The 23,168-nt window shown below is 37.5% G+C and overlaps 1 protein-coding gene across 3 annotated transcripts in view; it reads right to left on the bottom strand.

Moving 5' to 3' along the window:
• Window positions 1-23,168, bottom strand: part of LOC124881923 (glutamate receptor ionotropic, kainate 2-like) — a 107,806-nt gene that overhangs the window by 3,440 nt on the left and 81,198 nt on the right. For all 3 annotated transcript variants that reach the window (XM_047387873.1, XM_047387874.1, XM_047387875.1), the window contains 4 exons: window positions 16,632-16,750; window positions 14,474-14,691; window positions 12,770-12,995; window positions 6,429-6,679 (listed from right to left, as the gene is read on the bottom strand). In XM_047387873.1, coding sequence (XP_047243829.1) covers window positions 6,429-6,679; window positions 12,770-12,995; window positions 14,474-14,691; window positions 16,632-16,750 — 814 coding nt within the window. The remainder of the gene's footprint in view (window positions 1-6,428; window positions 6,680-12,769; window positions 12,996-14,473; window positions 14,692-16,631; window positions 16,751-23,168) is intronic.

Raw genomic sequence — 23,168 nt, 5'->3', positions numbered from 1 at the left:
AGAAGGAAAAAGGTTGAACAGTTGTTATTCTTTGTTACAGTCCTCCAACCTATACAAACTGAACATCATCAATGCTGATGTGATGTGGAATTAAAACAGGGAAAGAAAAGAGCATATAGTTTTCATTACTTTTTTTTCAAATGCAAATTCAAAAAGTGTGACATGCCAGTTTAGGTTTAAAAACAATATCATAAACTTTAAACATTTCACGGTCCATCATCCAAAAACAGAAAAAGTGTGGCACCACTCCAAACCTGTTGAGACCTGGTTATCCACCTAATCTGACAGGGCAGGCTAAGAGATCATTAAAAACAAAAGCAGGGATAGGTCCATAGTAACTTTGAAGGAGCTACAGAAATTTACAGCCCAGGTGAAGAATCTTTTTATAGTAAAACTATTATTTGCGCTTCAGAAATCTGGGCATTATGGATGGGTGACAAGACGAAAGCCATGCCATTGTTGCAAGAAAGCCGGATGGAATCCTGTCTGGAGTTTGCCACACGAAGGCGTTTCAGTCATATGAAGCCAAAGCTGAACTATTTGCCCTTCATAAACTACCTTACACTGCAGATCACTCTGAACACACCATACCATCACAACTGCGAAATGTTTTGGTGGCAGCATCATGCTGTGGGGATCTTTTTCTTCAGCAGATACAGGGAAGCTGATCAGAACTAATGGAAAAACCATTTATCATTTCCCTATCACTTATTATGAACTAATTTATGCTGGTTTATTACATAAATCACAATAAAATACTCTAGTTGTGGTTGTAATGTTACAAAATTTGAAAAAAACATATTGAAAGGTGTAAATACCTTTGCAAAGCACTGTAAATTTGCCAATAAACAGGGTAAAGAGATTGGAGGCAGATTTCATAGCAGACCTAGCCCTTGCATAAAATATACTTGTAAGCCTCAAAAGTGCATACAGAACAGTAGCTATTGAGGTTTGCATGGAATTGCCCTGCAGTATGTGTTTTTTCCAAAAGTTGCTATGTAGCACATAATACATTTCTGTTGGTGTTTCATGTTGTCATAAGTTGGTGTTTCTGTTATCAAATCTAAAATATTTGTAGATTTTGTTGTGTAATAAGGATATGATTTAATGTTCAGTCAAAAACTGAATGCATAACCCTCTCACCAAAAATATCTTGAATGTATTATCTTATGTATTAAAATAGCATTTGCAAAACCCTGGTTATAAGATATTGAGTAGTGCTGTAGTCTCACATCAGCTCTCATAACTAACTAAATCTGCATGTCTATCACAGGATGCTACTACAGTTTCTCTAAAATATCCTTATCATAAATACTAATTCTGAGAACTATTTAGCAAAGTCACTAAATGCAAGCAACAAGTAACATTTATGTCATTTTATATACAATGAAAAAAACAGTTTTTCCTGTCCAGGGGATGCCTTTCTTAATTGATAGGAGATCAAACAAGGAGCAGCCAGTGTCATATCTCATAATTTTCAAGCAGCAGGAAGACCTGCCAATAAATTCAGTGTAATTCCTTTGATCAGATATGTCTGTCCACCTGCCTGCATCCAGAGTCTCCAAGATATACAACTTATGTACTGGCTGATTGATTGGGAAAGTCTCTACCTTTTCATTGTTGGCTTTGATTCTTAACTCAGAGTTGCACAGTAGATCCTGAAAAAGAGGCTTATGCAACAGACACTCAATTCTTTGTCTGCATAGAAGTACGTTTGCTGCTTACAGAGCATGTCTAACTGCACCCATACAATGAGCTATGAAAACACATGTAAATACTGTTTCTGTACATGCAGCTGTAAAATCAAATCACTCTAAAAAAGTAGTCATGTAATTGTTCTGTTCAGATTTACAGCTCTGCTGCCCAGTCTCCATTTTGAGCACTCCACGTTCTATGCATTCTCAGTTGATGAGATCGTTGCCACCTCAGCATTTCATTATAAATTTTTTTTTCCATAAGAAGCAATTACTTATCTTACAGACATAATCAATGAGCTAATCTTCATCCAAAAAAACAAAACCCCTGCTTTATAGTGGATTGAGCCAAAAATAAATTTATTTTCCTAGAGTGACAAAGGACACTCCAGAGTGACATTTGTTACAGAAGTCACTGCGTTATTGGTCACCGCATGGAAAAAATAAAGAGGGTTTTAAATTGCTGCTAGCTGTGTTGCATACTAATGTCGGCTTTTGCACAAATAGAAGCAACAGAAGGACATTTGGTTTCAGGTGTTTTCTTTTCCTTTTGCAGTGCTATAAGTAACCTTACTGCATCTTAGCTTACTGTATATAAAAAATATATATTATTTTGCTGCTGCTTGCATAAACTTTTGGGATAAGTTGCTATATTTTCAGCCATTAGAGAGAAGAGTGCAGACCTGGCAGCCCTAAAAATCAATGTGGTAATGAATAGACAATAAAACTGAAGTGGCAGGGACTGAGAGACTGAATTCTTTTTTGACAGCCGAAAAAAAAACACACTTTCTAATGCTTCTTCAGTGCCACAAACAATAAAAACCAACTGGGTTTAAAGCTCCAGTTGCTGCTGCTTGAGGCAAGAAACTGACAATAATGATGTAATATTTGTTAAGAAATTGATTGCTGCTGCAATACTGGGGATTATTATGGACAACATAAAGATTGAAAAGGCATTAATGAAAGTAAATGCAGATATTGTTTGCAAACATAAAAAATAAAATCAGGATACTTTGGCTATACAGATTGGAATAGCAATATATATATATATATAATATATATATATATATATATATATATATATATATATATATATATATATATATATATATATAGCTATTTTGATGCTACCTTGAGGTCATAAAACCCACTTACGAAGATTAAATCCAAAAATATTGGTAACCTGTTTAAAACATCTTGGTGTTATGTGACTTCGGCAATATGAGATTCTGTTGTGCCTAAATTATGTATGTGAAATAAAATCCTATAAAATGTCAATATGCCTTCGCACCAACTTTGGCAATTCCAGTTCTCATACGTTCCTGACCCAATTATGCAGGATGTAATTCAAATTCAAAGGGTGTAGGAGGGGAGAAGATATACAAAAATATGACACTGTTATTTATTTATTTTTTGGTTTGTTTATGTGTGTGGGTGTTTGAGATAGATATCGGTAGATAGCACCAGGCATTGTTTTCTATTTATTAGACACCGTTGTCTGGAATAAGAATAACATTTTGTATATATATATATCATAGAAAATAAATAATTAGAGAACTAAAATGATTAGGGAAGTAGAAAAGGGTGTAAAAGAAAATGAAAATAGATAGTGTAAAAGGAGGAAGGTAAAAAGCAGAAAAGGCTTACAGGCTGGGAAAGGACAGGCTTGTTGTCTGTATGCAAATTAGAAGCACCTTGGAAGCCTAGAAAATCCTGGCATTTGCAAATCATCTGAATATTGTGACCCAGTCCTGAAGCTCTTGATTAATGATAGCTGAGATGTGCTATGAAATATATGCAGTCTGCAAAAAAAAAAAAAGATACAAATAATTGCGACTGCAATAAAGTAACACTGCTGCACTGTGTTAATTCTCGAGACGTAAATAATTTAAAAATGCTATCTAGGGACTTTAGCAATTATGTGGAAATGCAATTGCATGCATTACATTGTACTAAAATACATACTCCACTCTGCATGATGAATCATGTGCACTAGTGTATTAAAATAGAGCAGAGATAGTGGAGTATGTAATATTTTTAGTCTCTAGAAACATAACCTGAGGGGGAAGAAAGACAGGGCAAAAATGCCGCAATGTATGCTCATTAAAATACATTTTTGTCTGCAGTAATTATTTTACTCAGGTGGCTTTATTTACAGTGATGCCAGCTGTAAGTGCTTAATATGTTTCCTAGCATGTGGGTATTTAGTAACATTCAGTCTTATTTATAATTAAGCAAAAATTAAATGATGCACATTATGATCTATAACAGAATTAAAGGAAGATTTTGCCACCAAACCAGTTCAAGTGTGACACCAGGGCTGAGGCAAGAGCTGGTTCTTAACAGCTTCCATCTGTAATATTCTGCTGAGGATCACAGGGCAGGGACACTCTTTATGTACACAAAACACAGTATTTATCTCAGTATCTCTGCAAAGCAATATCTTAATACCACCAATTTATTTTATAATCATTGTTTTTAGCTACAGTCCATGTTTTCTTCCTTTTTAGAGTGCCGACTGGCGTATCCAACCAGTAATTCATATTTGGATCAATAAACACGCTGTAAAAGTGAGTTACTCACACCATTTCAAGCTAGAGTTTTAAATGCCAGCTGGGGATATTAAACCATCAACATTGTTTATAAATGGAGTCACAATCAATGTTTATAAATTCAACTGAAAAGGTAGCACTAAAAGCAATTCTGTGCAGTGTTAAATCTATCTTTACGTTGTGATAGCTGATCCAAAAATAAAACAGATGGCGGATGAGAGACAATAAACTTATGCTTTACTTTTCCCTGTTGTTAAAGCTCATCACTTTATTGCTCTTGTCTAAATTATGCAGCCTTAAAAGTGAAAGTAACTCAGTAAACTCATTGTTTTACATGAACCCACCCCTGATAAAACAATTATTTATCTGGCCCAGCAAAGTATTGGTGCCAATATATTGCTAGTTTCTACTTCTCGAGTGAGTGATTTAGGGATAGAAACAGAAAAATAATGGTGCGAAGCTGGCCCTTGGTTTAGCACCAGAACAGCTTAGGTGGAAATTCCTTCTTAAGAAGTCTTCTGTGGAAAATGGTTTAAGGTATCAAAAAAGTATCAAAAACTTCAACCAATACAATTTCCTAAACCCTGGAAAACAGAGAAAACTACCGAACCCAAGCCAAAGCTCTGTTGTTGAAACTTGTTGCATATTACCCATTAAAAGCTCCCTGTATTGCCCATGAATGTTTCTAATCTTTTGTATGATTTGGCTGAATAAGGTTGGATGACTGATTATATTGTAAGTTCAGCCTTGCAAATACTGTGAGAGAGAATATGAAAAACAAAGTGCTTTGAAAAGTGCCTTTTGTTTTATTATCTTCCTCTGAAATGTCTTTACTACAGTGAAATACTGCAAAAATCTGAGTGCTGACTACCTCTTTCACTGTAAATATAGCCACATTTGTCTGGTGTGGCAGACTGTAAGATTTAGCTAAATCCTAGAGACTTCCTTCAAATCTTTCGAAGAAAATATGCCAGATGGTCAGGAATCTTGGAATGCAACATTCACCTAAATGCTAAAAGTAAAACACAAATAACACGTAATTTACGTTTTTTATGATTTTACAGCTTACTTCTCCAGGTTTGGGTCACAAAGATACAGTGAATATCAAACCTGTTGCACAACCCTGTTAAGATTTCTGGGTTATGTGAGGTAAAAAATTTAGACCATGATAAATAATTTCAAAACGTTCTTCTTTTATGTCTCCAAACCCTTATACAATAAACACATTTGTTTGTAGGAAAATATTAAAAAGCTGGTCACGATAATCAGCCTTAAGCTAATACTTTATTGAAGCATATTTTGAATTAATTTAATCATTCAGTCTTTAGTAGGACTCTATCGGCGTCCCACATCTTTATTTATGAATATTTGATCTAATTTGCAGATGTTCTCCAAACCTGTCAGATTATGAGGATATCTCATGTCCACAACCCATTTCTATCAGATTTAGTTATTTCAGGTGGATCAGATTCATTATAGCTGAGGGCTGGTTTGAACTCAAGAAGACCGAATGCTTAAGCTGAATGCTAAAAGGTGTTTCAACAAAGTATTAGTGTGAGGGTGGCTACACTTGCAGCTTTTGCATTTATCTCAGTTGAATCGTACAGTAAAAATATTGTATTAAAGGTGAAAAAAGGTATGAAATGACTTATCACATTGGCATAAAAAACTGGCTAATTAACAGGGATGTGCAGACTTCAGAGAGCTACTGAAAGCAACGGTTTCATTTTTCTGTTAAGTTTATCCCAAATAACCCACTGTGCATGTTTTAAACCATTTTCAAAGATTTAAAAGTACTTCACCCAAAACACTTTTGATTGAATGATGATTACTTTGACTGAACAAAAAGACTTAAAATCTGCAGAATTCAGAGGACTGAACTGCAGAGGGAATCACTCAAAATATCACCTCTCTGCTTCAAAATGGTGCAATAAATGAGCCAGGAATGGACTCCTGCAGTGTTTGAGCCTTTTTATGATTTTAAATACTCATTTTGCAGCTATGCACCTGACCCAGTTTTTGGAGTGTAAATGTATTTTGTCTCAGTGCACATGATTTGAAGCTCTATTACAGTGTGAAACACAAACACGTTTTTGAACAATGACCAATGACCCTGCAACTGTTCACCATTAGCTATCATCGTGGCCAATTCCCATAATCCTGACAGAAATGGCTCCTGTACCTTTTCCAGCTGGGCGTTCTGTTTGGACTTGTAAAGGACCTCCCCCACTGCAACAAAGACTGACAGCACCAGCCCTGCAGCCAACACGATGAAGATCCCCCCGATGTTCTGCACTCCAAGAGCGCTCGCCTCTTTGCTCTCCTCCTCTGGACAGCCGTTGCCTCTCCACCACTTCTCCTTCATCATGTGCAGCTTCCCTTCCTCTTGCAGCTGAAGAATAGCTATTGTGATCTTGTCTCTATAAGGAGAGCCTGTGGATACAAAAAGCACAACATGAGACTGGGGAACATATTTGAGGGTCTGGTACAGTCCTTGTTTTGTTTGTGGGTGTGTGAAACACATTGAGACTTGTGATCATAAAACCTGTCATGTCATTGTTAGCTTCTTAGAGGGAGTTTTTTTTGTAAGTCCTTCTTCAAATCCCGCTAATCCATATTTTCACAGAATGATTCCAAAATTCTCACTCATCTTTGCAGCATGCGGATTATAACGTGCAGGGAGCTGGCAACAATAATTTGGCTTTTTGTGCAGCAGAACCGCAGTCGATTTTGACAAATTAGCTGCTGTTCGCAGACACTTTCATGCAACAGAAATAGCGCCTTAAAAAAAAGAAAAGCCCTATGGGGCGAACATCACACGGTTCCCGTATATGTTTGGGATTATATGTGGGTACTGGAGATAAAAGTTCCACAATTGCTATGTTTTTTTGTGCATGTCAGGCGAAAGGAACCAAATCCACGGAAAGTGGGAAAGAGCCAGACTTTAGTGACATTGAGGCTCAGTGGGTGCTGGCATGATCAAAGCTGGAGCAATTGTCACACAGCAGCTGAGTCGCGGCCCTCTCCTATTTACGGCAGAGCTATACTCTTAATCAAACCAAAAGTAAGATTAACACTTACATTGAGCTCGCATGCTTCCTATTTTTCACTGCTCTAAAGGCGTATTAATCTATTTGTGTGATTATAAACCCATGCATAATTAATGCCTGGTTGTACATCTCTATTTTAGACACTTGGCTCTATGGATTACAAGCTGTGACTAGAAACAAATATGTTTTGTTATAGATTATTTTTAAAAACATGAAAACGTTCTGTTCTGAACTCAAGGGAAATTAATAAAATATGGCTCCAGGTAGTTGGTAGCATCACTTTGTTTGTCACCCTGATAGAGTTTAACCTGTCAGCTTCTTTTGCTAATTCCCCGCTGTATCATCTATCATTTATACATCACCATCCATCATCCTTTCATCTTCAGTCTCTATGTGTTTACACTGACAAGTGTTGGAACAAAACAGAATATGGCACTTTGAGCAAGTAAAGTTTTTTTGCAGCATTTTTTTTTTCCAGAGATACTTAGCCTCACTTGTATGCATTTCACACTCTGGAGCAAGTACAGGTCCCAAAACACACTCGTGTGTATGCATGGGAGCTTGCATGTGAGGAGCATTTCCCCACTTCATTTAAAGATGAGAGATCTATCGAGTCTCAGAGTCCCCCGGTTATGGCTTCTCTCATATTTCAAATGATTAATGATGGCCTAACAAAGCAGGCCTTGGATAAATGCTAATAGGATGGGTCCTTAGAGAGGAGGATATGGAGTGCGGGATCTGGGCAAATGGAAAAGCGTTGTTCCCGACACCCTGTGCATACGCAGCTACCTAACAGATATTCAACACCCGAGGACATCCATCATTCTTACCACTGTCTGGCCTCAAGCATTAATAGGATCACAGTTTAAGTCAATAGCGCAGAAGATGACGCATTTGTGTTTTAGGGCGAAAAGATGTTTGAAAGCTGAGAAGCTGCAAAAGGTTAAGATGTAATACGTAGCTGCTTCTAGTTTAAAGCTGCAAAAGCTTTAAAGTTGATGTAACAGCTGAGGTTTTCATGGTTGTTGCGCAAAGAAATGAGGACAAAGACACCATTAAAAAGAAAAGGAAAAAATACTTGTATTGTTCCTTCCTTTGAACTAATAAAAAAATTAACTATCTCAAAACCTCTACGGAAACATTAATATGGCTGTAATTTGCCTATTGAGCAATGAATAACACTGTTAGAGGCAGAAAAGCGTTAGTGGTCAGTAATTGCTTTGGGATTAAACATTTAAATTTGAACTTTTATGAAAACTGATTTGATTTTATCCTACACTGTATCCCCACATGAATGAAACAGCAAATCCATCTTTAGGTTCTATATGTCATCTCAAGGGCGTTACTGTAAATATTTCTGCACTTACGCAGCCACAATGATATATTTCATTGCCTCTCTTTAGCTTCCCCATCACCATGGCGACGACTGCATCCCAGCCGACTCATAACTGGCCCGCAGTCAAAGGCATAGGCCAGGTCCAGATGTGAGTAGCCAGAAATGATTCTCTCTAGTTTGATGGCTTTCATATTACTGATGATAGGCACCACTATTACAGCTGGTAAGAGCCATCTCTGTGGCCTTGTCGCAACCACTAACCTCTGTTATACTGGTCCTAGAAGTATTTACAGCCTCTGGCCAGCATTATCAGTATGTTATGGCTTTGATATGTGTGCTATTTTGTTCTGGTTCTGTGGTAACAATAATATATTTTTAAAGATGTTTTATTCCAGGACCATAATGATAGTTTTGGCACAAGCAGGCTCACGACAGCAGCTGAAACTTGTGCAGGTGCTCATGTTAACCTTCTTCTTAAGTGCTTTTAGTTGCTATCTAATGATTAAAAACAACTTTAGTAAATTAGTAAAAGGGATTAGTGTATTGGAAAAGTCTTCATGTTCTGTGATGTTTTTCACATTTTAGCACAGAAGAACCACAAGCCTTAATGCATTTCACATGTCTCTTATGTGACAAACAAACACAAAATAATACATAATTGTAAAAAGGAAGGAAATGATAAATATTTTTTTTTATTTTGTTGTTTTTGAAAGATAAGATTTTTATTTTTCCTCAATGGGCTAACTTAATTGTCACAGGAGGAAGACTGAGTGAAAAGGTACACATCTACAAGGATAATTTAAAGAAAAACTAATAATAAAAACAAATAGAGCAAAACGTGCAATCAAGACAACAAAAAATAAAAATGAAACATGAAAAATGAATGCCAAAACTAAGAATAAAGTTACAACAAAAATGAACACTATGTACATAGAAAGAAGAGCTAGAAATGAAGTGAAACATACACATGTATTGGCTGTATTGTACATTTATAAGTTTTTATTGTGGAGTCTTACAGCTGAAGGGATGAAGGACCTTCTGAAGCAACTTGCAATTCCTGACTAAATGAAATTGAAGTCCGGCTCAAGACTGGCCCATTCTAACAATTAAATATGCTTTGATTAAACGCTGTCTCTCAGTGTTTAACCCTGTCTCTCTCCTAGACATAGCTACTGACTGAGCTTTTATTGCAACTAACTGTATGTGCTCCCTTTATACTCTAGACTTGACAACTGGCTCAGAGTTCATCTGCTGTCTTTCTCTCCTAGATGAAGCCACTAAAGGAGCTACTAAAATTCATGTTTAACTTTTCTTTCCCATAGAAAGTACTCCTGGATCAGTGCTTCTGTATGTACTCTCAAACCCCCAGTCGGTCGTGGCAGATGGCCGCTGACACTGAGCCTGGTTCTGCTGGAGGTTTCTTTCTGTTAAGGGGGTGTTTTCCTTTCCACTGTCGCTACATGCAAGCTCAGTATGAAGGATTGCTGCAAAGTCAATGCAAGCAACTGTCCACTGTCGCTACATGCTCTTCCAGGTGGAGTGACTGCTGCAAGTCACTGACTCAATGCAATCTGCTGGGTTTCCTTAGATAGAAAAACTTTTTAACCAATTTGAATAATATAATGCCTTGAGATGACATGTCTTGCTATATAAATAAACTGAATTGAAAACTAAAAATAGAATTTGATGAAGGTGAACATCCACCTCATTTTGAAGTCTTCAGCAGCTTGCAACAGGTTCTGTTTCAGGGCTACTATATAATTAGCTCCATCCATCTTCTCATGGACTTTGACCAGCCTGTTCCTGCTGATGAAATGCTTTTGCACAGCATGATGCTCCCACCACCATGTTTCATCATAGGAATGGTGTGTTCAGGGTGATGAGTACAGGTCCTTCTCAAAATATTAGCATATTGTGATAAAGTTCATTATTTTCCATAATGTCATGATGAAAATTTAACATTCATATATTTTAGATTCATTGCACACTAACTGAAATATTTCAGGTCTTTTATTGTCTTAATACGGATGATTTTGGCATACAGCTCATGAAAACCCAAAATTCCTATCTCACAAAATTAGCATATTTCATCCGATCAATAAAAGAAAAGTGTTTTTAATACAAAAAACGTCAACCTTCAAATAATCATGTACAGTTATGCACTCAATACTTGGTCGGGAATCCTTTGGCAGAAATGACTGCTTCAATGCGGCGTGGCATGGAGGCAATCAGCCTGTGGCACTGCTGAGGTCTTATGGAGGCCCAGGATGCTTCGATAGCGGCCTTTAGCTCATCCAGAGTGTTGGGTCTTGAGTCTCTCAACGTTCTCTTCACAATATCCCACAGATTCTCTATGGGGTTCAGGTCAGGAGAGATGGCAGGCCAATTGAGCACAGTGATACCATGGTCAGTAAACCATTTACCAGTGGTTTTACCACTGTGAGCAGGTGCCAGGTCGTGCTGAAAAATGAAATCTTCATCTCCATGAAGCTTTTCAGCAGATGGAAGCATGAAGTGCTCCAAAATCTCCTAATAGCTAGCTGCATTGACCCTGCCCTTGATAAAACACAGTGGACCAACACCAGCAGCTGACACGGCACCCAAGACCATCACTGACTGTGGGTACTTGACACTGGACTTCTGGCATTTTGGCATTTCCTTCTCCCCAGTCTTCCTCCAGACTCTGGCACCTTGATTTCCGAATGACATGCAGAATTTGCTTTCATCCGAAAAAAGTACTTTGGACCACTGAGCAACAGTCCAGTGCTGCTTCTCTGTAGCCCAGGTCAGGCGCTTCTGCCGCTGTTTCTGGTTCAAAAGTGGCTTGACCTGGGGAATGCGGCACCTGTAGCCCATTTCCTGCACACGCCTGTGCACGGTGGCTCTGGATGTTTCTACTCCAGACTCAGTCCACTGCTTCCGCAGGTCCCCCAAGGCCTGGAATCGGCCCTTCTCCACAATCTTCCTCAGGGTCTGGTCACCCCTTCTCGTTGTGCAGCGTTTTCTGCCACACTTTTTCCTTCCCACAGACTTCCCACTGAGGTGCCTTGATACAGCACTCTGGGAACAGCCTATTTGTTCAGAAATTTATTTCTGTGTCTTACCCTCTTGCTTGAGGGTGTCAATAGTGGCCTTCTGGACAGCAGTCAGGTCGGCAGTCTTACCCATGATTGGGGTTTTGAGTGATGAACCAGGCTGGGAGTTTTAAAGGCCTCAGGAATCTTTTGCAGGTGTTTAGAGTTAACTCGTTGATTCAGATGATTAGGTTCATAGCTCGTTTAGAGACCCTTTTAATGATATGCTAATTTTGTGAGATAGGAATTTTGGGTTTTCATGAGCTGTATGCCAAAATCATCTGTATTAAGACAATAAAAGACCTGAAATATTTCAGTTAGTGTGCAATGAATCTAAAATATATGAATGTTAAATTTTCATCATGACATTATGGAAAATAATGAACTTTATCACAATATGCTAATATTTTGAGAAGGACCTGTATAGTTAGTTTTCCACAGAACATAAAACTTTGAAAGTAGGCCATGACAAATGGTAGTTATAGTCTTATCTGATCGGAGCACATTCTTTTACATGTTTTTTCTGTCTGGATTTTATTTTAGGGTCTCAGATGTTTATTTGCAAATGAAATCGAAAACCACATTTAATGTTCTTACATGTCACAATTATGCTCCACTTTGTGTTGCTCTGTTGCTTAAAATCCCAAAAAAATACAATGATGTTGGTAGTTAGAAAAGCAAAAATGCCAACAAGCACAAGAAGTATGAATATTTATGCAAGGTGCTGTATGACGTTTTGGCTTTCAAGAGGCTTCTTGTTTTCCACAGTCATGCCTATGTGATCCCAAAGGTTACAGTGTGGACAGAGACAAAATTTGATCAAACCTTTCGAGGGATTTGGTTTTTATCTATCTACATCCAACTCTGTGAAACACTAATAACCATGACTCTAGCAACAAAAACAAACAAAGAAAACATTCATACTTAACATTCCCAGAGACTAATTATAATCCAAAAACATACTTTTATCAGTATTGTTGTATTTTTTATATCTCTCTATTATGATTAACATTGCAAATACAAATCAATCCAAAGAAAAAGAATGGGGTTTCAGGTGATTTACCCATAGGTGTTCCTACTCCATACGCTTTGGAGTCTATAAGGCCTCCAATCTGTGTGAGGTTGCAGTTACGCTGGGTGACAAACTCAATAGTAGTGGACTCCATAAGGAAGGCATAATCGGAGGTCAAAACACGTTGGATGCCCTCCTCCACACTCTTCACCATCACAGATTGCCTCCTGCTGTTCATGAACTCCCACATCTTATCATACGTAGAGATCTTTGTCTTCTGCAAATAGCCAGAGCAGAGCAGGTCATTGCATTCTGATTAGAGAAACACAAATTTATACAAGTATTTGTATGAAAAAGTAAGGGAAATAAAGTTTTCAATAAACTTTTTATGAGCCAAAACATATACCATTTTATTAGGGTCCTATTTAAAAGTTGGAAAATAATTCTGATTATGAACTATAGCCTCCTAATGAAAAATATGACATTTAAGATTAGAATATTGAATCAGACCAATAAAAAACATTTTTAAAACAGAAATATGGGCTTAATGAAATGCATGTCTAATATATTTTCAAAAGGTATTTTTAAACCAACAAATGAGCTTTATCGGAATGCATATTCTAATTTATTGAATATGACATTGCACTTGTAAAATGAAACTGTATCTGAAGAGCAGAAAAAAGTGTATGTTTAACTTAGTTATATGCATTGGAAACATACAGCTGTGACAACAACCATGTCAAGCTTTGTTATGTTACTCTAAAGTTTCTTCCTAAACTGGAACACTAGTAACAAAATGAACATCGGCATCTATTACATAAAATTGATCAAGACCAGGGATGGGGTAATGTTCCCTGAAATCATAAATCAAGTGAAATTTTTCCCATAGGCTTCCACTATACATTATACAGTATACATGCTGTGTTGTATTCACCACAACAGTTGGAACAAAGATCTGGTAATGACGTCAAACCTAACGAAATCGCATTTAAGTTCCACTTAGGAAAATAATTGGGATTTGCAAATTGTTGAACTATTTGACCAGACCAGCTAATGTTAGCAATACAAGCTGATATTTTTAAGCATTTTATCCAAGCAAGCCCAGTAACAACACCTTTTTCTAATTCTGTCTTCCTCAGGGAGGGTTTAAGTTAGATTTTCCCAACTTGGAGCTCTAAAGTTTTGACCTTTAGTACAAAATGGGAGTTGTTTTTTATAGTCCTTTGATTCTCCCCCTGCTGATCTTTTAGTAGAAATGCAGGTTAAGGGCATTTCTCAATGTTTTATTTATTTACCACATCTAGATAGTAATTAAAAGGAACTGGGCAGCCTTTCTTTGGCAAACAACAGTGAGTGGTGTACCTTTGAGGAAAACATATGATTGTGTGTGTACATCCACAAAAGCTTCAGGTCAAGTTGCACCTTGCAAGTTTGTGGCCCCAGTTTGTACTTAAGCATTTCCAATTTATACACATAAAAAAACATTTTTTTATCCATGTACTTAAATCACTGCGTATCAGTTTTATGTATAGTTAAGTATTTAAAAAAAACATGGGAATGAATAGCAATGTAAATGGTTGAATCTCATGTAGAAATTAAGCTGTCTAATATTTTCTGAAACCTGTACATTACACCACTTGTCTTTTTTTGTTTCTGACTCCTGTTAGGGCAAGTTGACCATTTTCAAATCCGAAAGACCCGTAAACAAACCAAAATAACGCTAGGTAAATTTCTGCTGGGAGATATTTACATTACCTTGAAGAATGTCATGGTGGCGCCATCCTCCACCACCCCGTACAAGATTTTTGTTTGTTTAGCCAGGTCATCAGCGGAGTCTATTGGGGACTCCATCCTCTCCACAGTGAGGAAAGCAGCTAAGTTGGCTGTGTATGATGAAATGATGATGAGGGTAAAAAACCACCAGATGCCTCCGACTATTCGAGTCGACAGGGCCTTGGGCATGAGCTCGGAGCCTGAGGTGTGGGGGAAGTGGCAGGAATAAATGTTATGCTGCAAAACAGATTTATCTCATTATGGTTCTAATCTTCTCATCATCATTTAAAAACACCACACGACTGTGTCAGTTAAACTTGCTTTGAGAACTGAGTTTTTGTAGCTTCAGTACATCTGCAACTACCTTCAATTGTGTATTACTCAAGAGACCTCTGAACACCAGATGATTTCAAACACTTCAAACAAGCTAAATTATCTAGAAGTGAATCCTTTAATTAATGCAAGAGAAACCCAAAAGTACTATCAAATACGTCTGCTGGGAGGAGAGTATTTGCATAAATCAACGATTATAAATCAAACACAGTCGGTATTGATTGTTCAGAACAGCGTGGAGAAGGAAGAGCCAGAGAGTCATGCACCCAAGGTAACCTCACATCCTGACTCCACACCCCGCTGAGCTCAAGGTGCTGAGAGGCCACTGGCAAGAGAAGAGGAGACTGGATATTGGCAGATGTGTAATCATGAGCTTGTAATCTCCAAAGTATTAAGGTTAGTGCTACCGTCACATAAACGCTGTGTTTTAAGTTTTCCTCCAAGCCAGGCCAATACACACAACTTAAATTATTCAATAAAACTTTAGCACTAAGAAGAAGAAAAAAAAAATCTACAGCAACTGAACTTAGCCCTAGGATTTCAAGGATTGGAGGAATGAGAAGATAGAAACTTCAGTGTAGAAACATTTGTAAATAAACTCAGTTTTAAATAGAGACATATGAACAGAACCGTTTAAGAATGTGTGAAATGTGTTCTGATATTTCTCTGATGAAACATTAAAGATTTTTTACTATGAAAATCAAGTGTTAGAAAAATTAATTTTCAAGTGTTTAAACTGTGATGCTTTTCAAAGCCTTCAGTTGTGCAAATGTTACACTAGATAACAATATCTAATTTTGGAGGTTCCCTTTATGAAGAACTGATAATGAACTGTTATTGCTCTAAAGCTGTTATCTTTGTCCATTTACCTAAAGAAACCGTTGACCGCAATCTGAACACAATTCATTGCTCTTAGAAATGTTGAACAAAGTCTTATTTACATCCTTGAGTTCGTAGTGCTCAGTATTTTAATGGCTTTTTTTCAAGGTGCAGCTGCATGCTCAGGTGCAGCAAAAAATTTCTTGATCATTACTTAAATGATCCGTACTGGAAATTATTTGAAGAAAAAATGTTAAGTTGGTTGGCAGAATGTACAATGTACTGAACAGCCTTAAAGTTTGGTAAAAAAAAATACATTAACAGACCAAGCCTGAAATATGCTGCATTTCCCCATATTTGGTATTTAGAGATAACATAATTTTGACTTCTATGCCAACTTCTACTGCATTTTTCTATGTTAAGCATTAATATTAGTGCAACCATGCAAATTTTCATTTGGTCTGATTTTATATGACCTACAGTACATGCCATTGCAAATGTTTCAATAAACCCTTGAATGTTTTCACTTTCATTACATTACTACCACAGTCTATGATGTATCACAAGAATTTTGCTTCACAGACCAAAAAAAAGTACATAAATGTGAAATGAGACATAGTTCGCAAATGCTCAAATGCATTTGTGTCCAGACATTTTAGTAAGATACCCCAAAATAAAACCCAGTCCCAACAGCCTTCAGAGTCCAAATCTGTGTAATTTAATCTATGCACAAAAACAGCTGTCCTGTGAATGTCTTATAGGCTGCAAAAATGAAAAAAAAGTAGTGAAGCTTTTGGCTGTTTTGTGACATGTGTGTCTTATTTAGAAATGCATGTTTAGTCTGTGTGAACAGAGAGCTGCCAAGCATCCTTTGACATCCTTTTCTTTTGCCAGTGGGTTTTTTTAAAACTTCCAGCCCTTAAGGACAGTGGGATACAGAGAGCTTCAGCTACATAGAGCAACTGTAATCACAGGCTGAGGCAAATACCTTGCTGCATGAGAGCCCCAACTCCAAACCAGAAACTATTGAGCAGTGTGAAATTGTTTTCCACTACATCGGAGTCTGGGTTGCATGGGTGCGGGTTGTACCACTCATAGGGGCTAAACCTAGAGGACAAAGAGCAGAAAGACATTAAGGTCAGTATAATGGACACAGAACACTGAATTCCCTGATGTAAATCACAGAGAAAACAGGACTTTGAAGCAGCAGGGATATAAGAATTGCAAATGTGTAACAAAATGTGCTTTCATGCCTTTGAAATTAGAGCTCCTGCAGAAAGTAAAGCAAGCCATTCATGTTTTCATTGAAATCAACATATTGGCATATTTAAATGCCATTGGTTTACTGTGGAGCAAATCAATACGCTGAAATAACACTGTCACTGGTGATAATGTCCCAGTGCATGATGATATTGCCCTTCATTACCTTTAACTTACTGTGGAGCGTTTAAATATTTCCTCAGCAGCTGCAATCACCGTTTGTCTGCATACAGATAAATGTTCCTTACATTGTTTGCTCCTTTTGGACATCGCTTGTCTTCTTCCAGCTTTTTCCTGTTTTCTCATCCTCCCTTCACACTAGCAGCCCTTTTCATTCTAACAGCAAACTCTTTTTTTTTTTTTTACCCCCCAGGGCTTCACTTCCCCTGTGAACCTCCCCCTTTTACCCCCATTCATCTGCTGCCTGTTTTGGCAGATTGTTGGTGTCTCTAGGTCACTTGTGGACATTTCCCATTTATTATCCTAAGCAAACGTGGCATGGCATTAGCACAAGGTGATTGGGTTAGTGTTAAGCAATGGGAACTGATTGAGTTTGTGCTGAAGTGGTTGATAGAGAGAACATTGCTTATGCAGAGTCGAGGGGTCTGTCAGGTAATGGTGTTGAGGAGCTTTTCCTGCAACTTAGTGCATGCTAATAAGCCTGTGGTCCTGTCTTAAAGGCTTAGTCTGTTTGGAAAAGTGATGCCAATTTGTCAACTGTGGCTTTTAAAGATGCAGAGGAAAAGACACATTGTTTGGATTGTTTGGATGGCTTGTCTGGGCAAAGTTATTTAATGACAGAATTCCTCATCAAGCACTTAACTTAAAAATGGCTTTTACTATATCTTCAATATATAAAAGGATGACAGACTAAGGTAAATAATAGAAAAATCTATCTGCATATATATTTATGGGGAAGCCAAATAGGAAAATAGCCTCAGAAATAGCTTCCAAGACATTCAGTGCTTTGCAAAAGTACTCATAATGCTAGACGGTTTTCACATTTTTTTTGCATTATAATCACACACCAGTATGCTGTATAGGGATATGTGTGATAGACCAACACAAAACAACACATAATTATAAAGTGGAAGGAAAATATAATGCCTCGTTTAGTGAAAAACTAGCACTCCACTTCATCCTAGACATGCCATCCCCATGCTGAAAAATGGTGGTGGCAGTATTTTGCTGTAGGGATTCTTTTCTTTACCAGGGACAAATGGCGGTTCAGTGTTGATGGGAATTGTGTTGATTAAAGCAAAATTCAGGGCAATTTTTAAAGAAATACTGTAAGAGTTTGCAAAAAACTTAAGAGTGGGGTGCCAATCAATCGTCCAGTAGGAAAGCTTTTTCTTCTTTCTTCTTCTTTTAAAGTTTATTGAACATTTGTAAATTACAAATAATGACAGTAATGCAATAAATGATAGACGTTCAAAGGAGTGGGTAAAAGTATAAACTTATTAAAACCGACCCCTTCTCCTACAACATCACAGTAGCTCTCCAATTTCGAAATAACATTGTTTTAGTTTTAATGAAGTTTAACAATAACTCATTACTATCAAACCATACCTTCAGTTTGTTTATTTCTTTGTTTACATTGTTAAGCAATTCCTCCATATCATTTCCCACAAAAAATATCTTTGTGTCATTACCAATTAATACACTTCTCATAGTTTCACAAGCTTTACACATATCATTTATGTACATAATAATAAACTTTGGCCCAAGCACTGATCTTTGGGGTACACCACGAGCAATGCCCAAGCATTTAGAGCTGATATTTCCCAACAGTACATATTGTTTCCTATCTCTGAAGTAGCTTTTTACCCAATTCAACACAATCTCCCTGATCCTATACCTTTCTAATTTATTTATTAGTAAATTATGATTTATTGTGTTAAATGCTTTTTTTAAATCGAGAAACAATCCTGTTACAATCTTTTTATTATCAATTGCAGATGTTGGACCATTTGTTTGCTACTACATACCCCGGTATGGTCTGCTACCACAACTCCCAGCAGGGATTGCAGCTGCTACCATAACTCCCAGCAGGGATTGCAGCTGATAGGAAGGGGCATCGCAGCTCTGATGTCACAGTGGACTATATAACAACATGAGGCCTCTCCCCTTTGCTTTACACGCTGAAAACCGAGACCGGTTACCCACGCAACTGAGGCACGCATCCTTCTGGAGAAGAAACTCACACGTGGGTTTTCATTCATTCTCCCCACTGGCCAAATTCATGAAAGAGGTTGATGGGATAAGAAGACCAGGAAACTTTACTTTACCGATCAAAGACGTGGACACGTGTCCAAAACCCATGGAGGTTTTCAAGGAGACAAAATCTTCCTCCTTCTTTTGTTCCAGTCGACTGCTGACGGTCCGTCATAATTTTCCCCTTTGCCAAAGGAGGCCAAGGACGAAGACGACTGCTTCCCTCTGAGTTAGTTACAGACACGTAACTGCTCCCCCTTCTCTAAAGAAGACTACAGCAAGTAATCGTGTTTTGTTTTTATTTCTATTAGAAATAGCTTGGACAGGATAGAGTAGGATTTTAGGGCGATTTAGAATCGCCACTTATAGTCCAATGTGTTCTAAGTTGTATGTGCATGCAATGTCTTTTTGAAACTTGGATTGCTGCTGGACTCTGAAAGCTGGCACGCTTTGAAGCTGTGCATGTCTAACGGTGTTTTTGAACACCTGAGCACAGACTCAGGTGAACTTAAAGTTGGACTGCTAGAACCTCATGGTGAAAACTCCCTATTCCTTTGTCTGCAACCTTCGTGTTTTTCCACTGGTTGGTCATCTCTGATTTCGATTCGTAAGTAATGATTTTTGATTAAGAAATTATTTTTTTTTTCAAATTATGATTTTAAATTATAATTCTTGATAAATATTAATTAATCAATCATCATAATTCTTACACAGATGTTATTTCTTCTAAGGACTCTAAGATTGCCAATTGCTGACATTCACTAATTAGTTCACATTTTCTATAAATTATTCTAATCTGCTGTTAAATAATGTTTCTAATATTTTTGAAAGTTTTTTAGAACTCAACACCAGCCGGTGCTTCTATGGAATGGTTAAAGCAAACCATATTCATATGACCTAGTCAACATCCAGACCTAAATCCAATTAAGGATTTGTGGCAAGACTTGAACATCGAAGTTTCATAGACATTCTCCATCCAATCTGACTGAGTTTAAACTATTTTGCAATGAAGAATGCACACACATTTCGGTCTCTAGATGTGCAAAACTGGTGGACACTTGCAGCCTTTATTGAAGCAAGAGATGTTTGACTAAAGGAGGCTGAATAGAAATGAACGACAAACTTTACTGATTTTTATTCATAAAGAATTTTGAAAAGCATGTACTATTTTCCTTTAACTTCACCACTATGTGGTACTCTCTATTGGTCTATCACATAAGATCCCAAGAAAATGCACTGAAATCTGTAATTATAGCATAGCAAAATGTGAAAAAGCTCAGTGGGTATGAGTACTTTTCTAAAACACTGCATGAAAACTGCAGTGCTTGTGCATTGGCTTGATATTTAAGGAAAGCAGTGTGTAACGCTTCCTCAGGTGAATCAAAATGTCAATGCAGGACGTGACCGGACTGTGTCAGCAAGAACAGTCCGTCCACAATTACAAAGTGAGGGATATTATGAAGGGGTTGCAGTACATAAACCTCTCATTACACAGATGAGTGCACATTTAAGACTTCAGTGGTGTAAAAAAAAAAAGAAAAAACACACAGGTGATGGCCTGCAGAGATGTGGAGGGAAGAAAAAGTGATTATTCCCGGTGAGTCATCTTTTACTGGGAGGAGAAAAGAGGACTAAATGCTTGATGCTTTGAGAGAATAATGCTGGCATGGTTGGCTTTTACTTGTCCCTTACAGGAAGGTATCACCACAAATCAATAATGTTTATGTAACCTGGTGAATTTCTTTCAGTCTTCTTGGATTTCCACACATTTTTTAATCTTTTTACTCTTACAGTCTTTAATTATGTAAAATGTTGCTGGAAGCTGTTTGTTGCATAGTGAATCTGACAAATAAATTCAAATTCCTGAAATCTGTGATGAAACAAAGTGAAAGGCTTTTGCTTGATAACTGTATATATAAACATAGACATGTCAAGTGATCTCACTTTAATCTTTTCTTTAATCTTGGTTGCCTAATTTACTGATCTGATTGTAGATGTATTCAGAATGCAGCAACATTTTTGAGATGTTGCCCTTCCTTGGGAGCATTTTGCAATTCTATCCCCTCAAGAATCATCTGTGTGGACATGGTGGTGATGACACACTATAATTCTTCCTGTCAACACAATCAGGATGCCTGATTTACAGGAATGTCAATGAGCTCTGTCTCCTTGGAACCACAGGCAACAGTAATTACACAATGGCCTTGTGGAGCTAAGTGGATTTCAGTTTGTTCGCTTGCACATGTTTTTTCCTCCTTTTTATTCTTGCATTCATTCATTGTGTTTCTGCAAGAGCCTTTATAGTTGTGCAAGTTCTGCAGAAGCAGCTGTAAATTTTTGTTGTCACTATCACAGCTATCTCCAAGTCAAACAGGTATGTGGTTGTTCACAGTTATTACATATAATGTGAAGCTGCAGCCTGAGGCAGACTGAGGGCGACGTAAGATGTATGCAGACAGCAAGGTTGTTGGTGCAGATCTATAAAATGCACTCTTGATTGTATTGTGTTTGTGTCTGTCAGTTTCTACATGTGTATTCTGTACGTGCAGGGCCCGAAGGCTGCTCTATACGACCTTTGCCTGTGGCTGGCCTGTATTTCTGCAGAACCGCGTCATGCACACCAATCAGAAGGAGGGGGGTGGGAGTGGAACAGGCAGACGTAAGGTCACCTCCTCAGAATCAGCTCATGGGACATGTTGAATTACAAGCTGAATTTTAAGAGAACTGTTCCCCATCTTTTTTTTCACCTGTCTCTACAATATTAGCACAAAACACGCTCTCTCCATTACCTTCCTGTTGGATTCAATTTCTCGTACTGGGCTGATATATTTGTTGTCTTTTCCATCTAAGGCCAAGTGTAAATGGTGTCTTGGTTAGGGTATTAAAAATTGCAGGCACCTGAAACCTGCTGCAAAGGTGTTTGTAAAGCGCTTACAAAGCTCCAATGATTAGTAAATCATCTAAACACATAATAATGCAATTTAAATCTTCTACTCTTTTAGACAGAAGGCAGCATCTTGGAAATTTGTTTTTTTGATCTGAGAGAACACCATTTATTTTGTAAATAATTGCAGCGATCAATTCAGCCACAAAAGGAGTTGGAAGAAACCAGAGTAAAATGTGTTTTTTTTAATTATTATTTTGGAGTGTTGAAATGAGATAGCTAATTTAGTGAAGAAAAATTTAACTGAATTGAGTCAAAGACACAAGTCCCTGGTGAGATTGAGGTGTTTAGTGTTTTATTGTGCAAAACTGAGACTTCATAAGCTCACTTCACTCAGTCTATTTGCAGGGGATTAAAGAAAATAATATACCCTTCTTTTGGGGAGATTGTTTAATCAATCCGGCAGCTCTGCAATCAATACTACAATTATGAGAAAACCAACTCAGCGAACTGTAGAGAACACTGTATTTCAGATTTGACTGCATATTTTTAGGCTTGAATAAATAACCAGGTCTATTTGCATGATTGATATGGTGCACGATAAATATAATGCACATCGTAAGCACACAAAAAGAAGGTTGTAATTTAATAAAATAGCAGAGGGTTTGTTTTATTTAAACAAGAATACATTTAACAGTAATTTTATGCTAATTACTTACCCTGACCAACTGTAGAAATAAATGCTTTTTTAAGTTGCATATTCTGAACTAACTTGGGTGACAGTTGCTGCTTTCCTCTCATGTGATCATTTTGCCGGTAACATTTGCTGAGATGTGCATTAAACCCAAACCTCTCCGGATGAAGGGAGGAGAGCCCTGGGGTTACCACGCATCACACTGCATCAGCCGTGCATCAGGGATTTCTTCAAAATGGAGTAAAGACTGTACACAACTTGATCAGGAGACATGGCTGCTGGTTTTACAGTTGTATTGTATTGTAAGGTATTAGGGGCTCTATTCAATGACCATACTGGTGTAAGTCTCAGTGTATTTAGGGAAAATAATTTGTCCTGAAATATAATTTACAATAATTTCAGATCAGATGCCATTGCTGCTCCAAAATGAAGTAACCTGTATGTCAGAATAACAGCCAGGCAAGTTGACTGGA

Source organism: Girardinichthys multiradiatus, chromosome 15 (assembly GCF_021462225.1).
Source record: "Girardinichthys multiradiatus isolate DD_20200921_A chromosome 15, DD_fGirMul_XY1, whole genome shotgun sequence".
Taxonomy (NCBI): domain Eukaryota; kingdom Metazoa; phylum Chordata; class Actinopteri; order Cyprinodontiformes; family Goodeidae; genus Girardinichthys; species Girardinichthys multiradiatus.
Note: the sequence above shows the minus strand (reverse complement) of the source record. Positions and strands in the feature narration are given on the sequence as shown.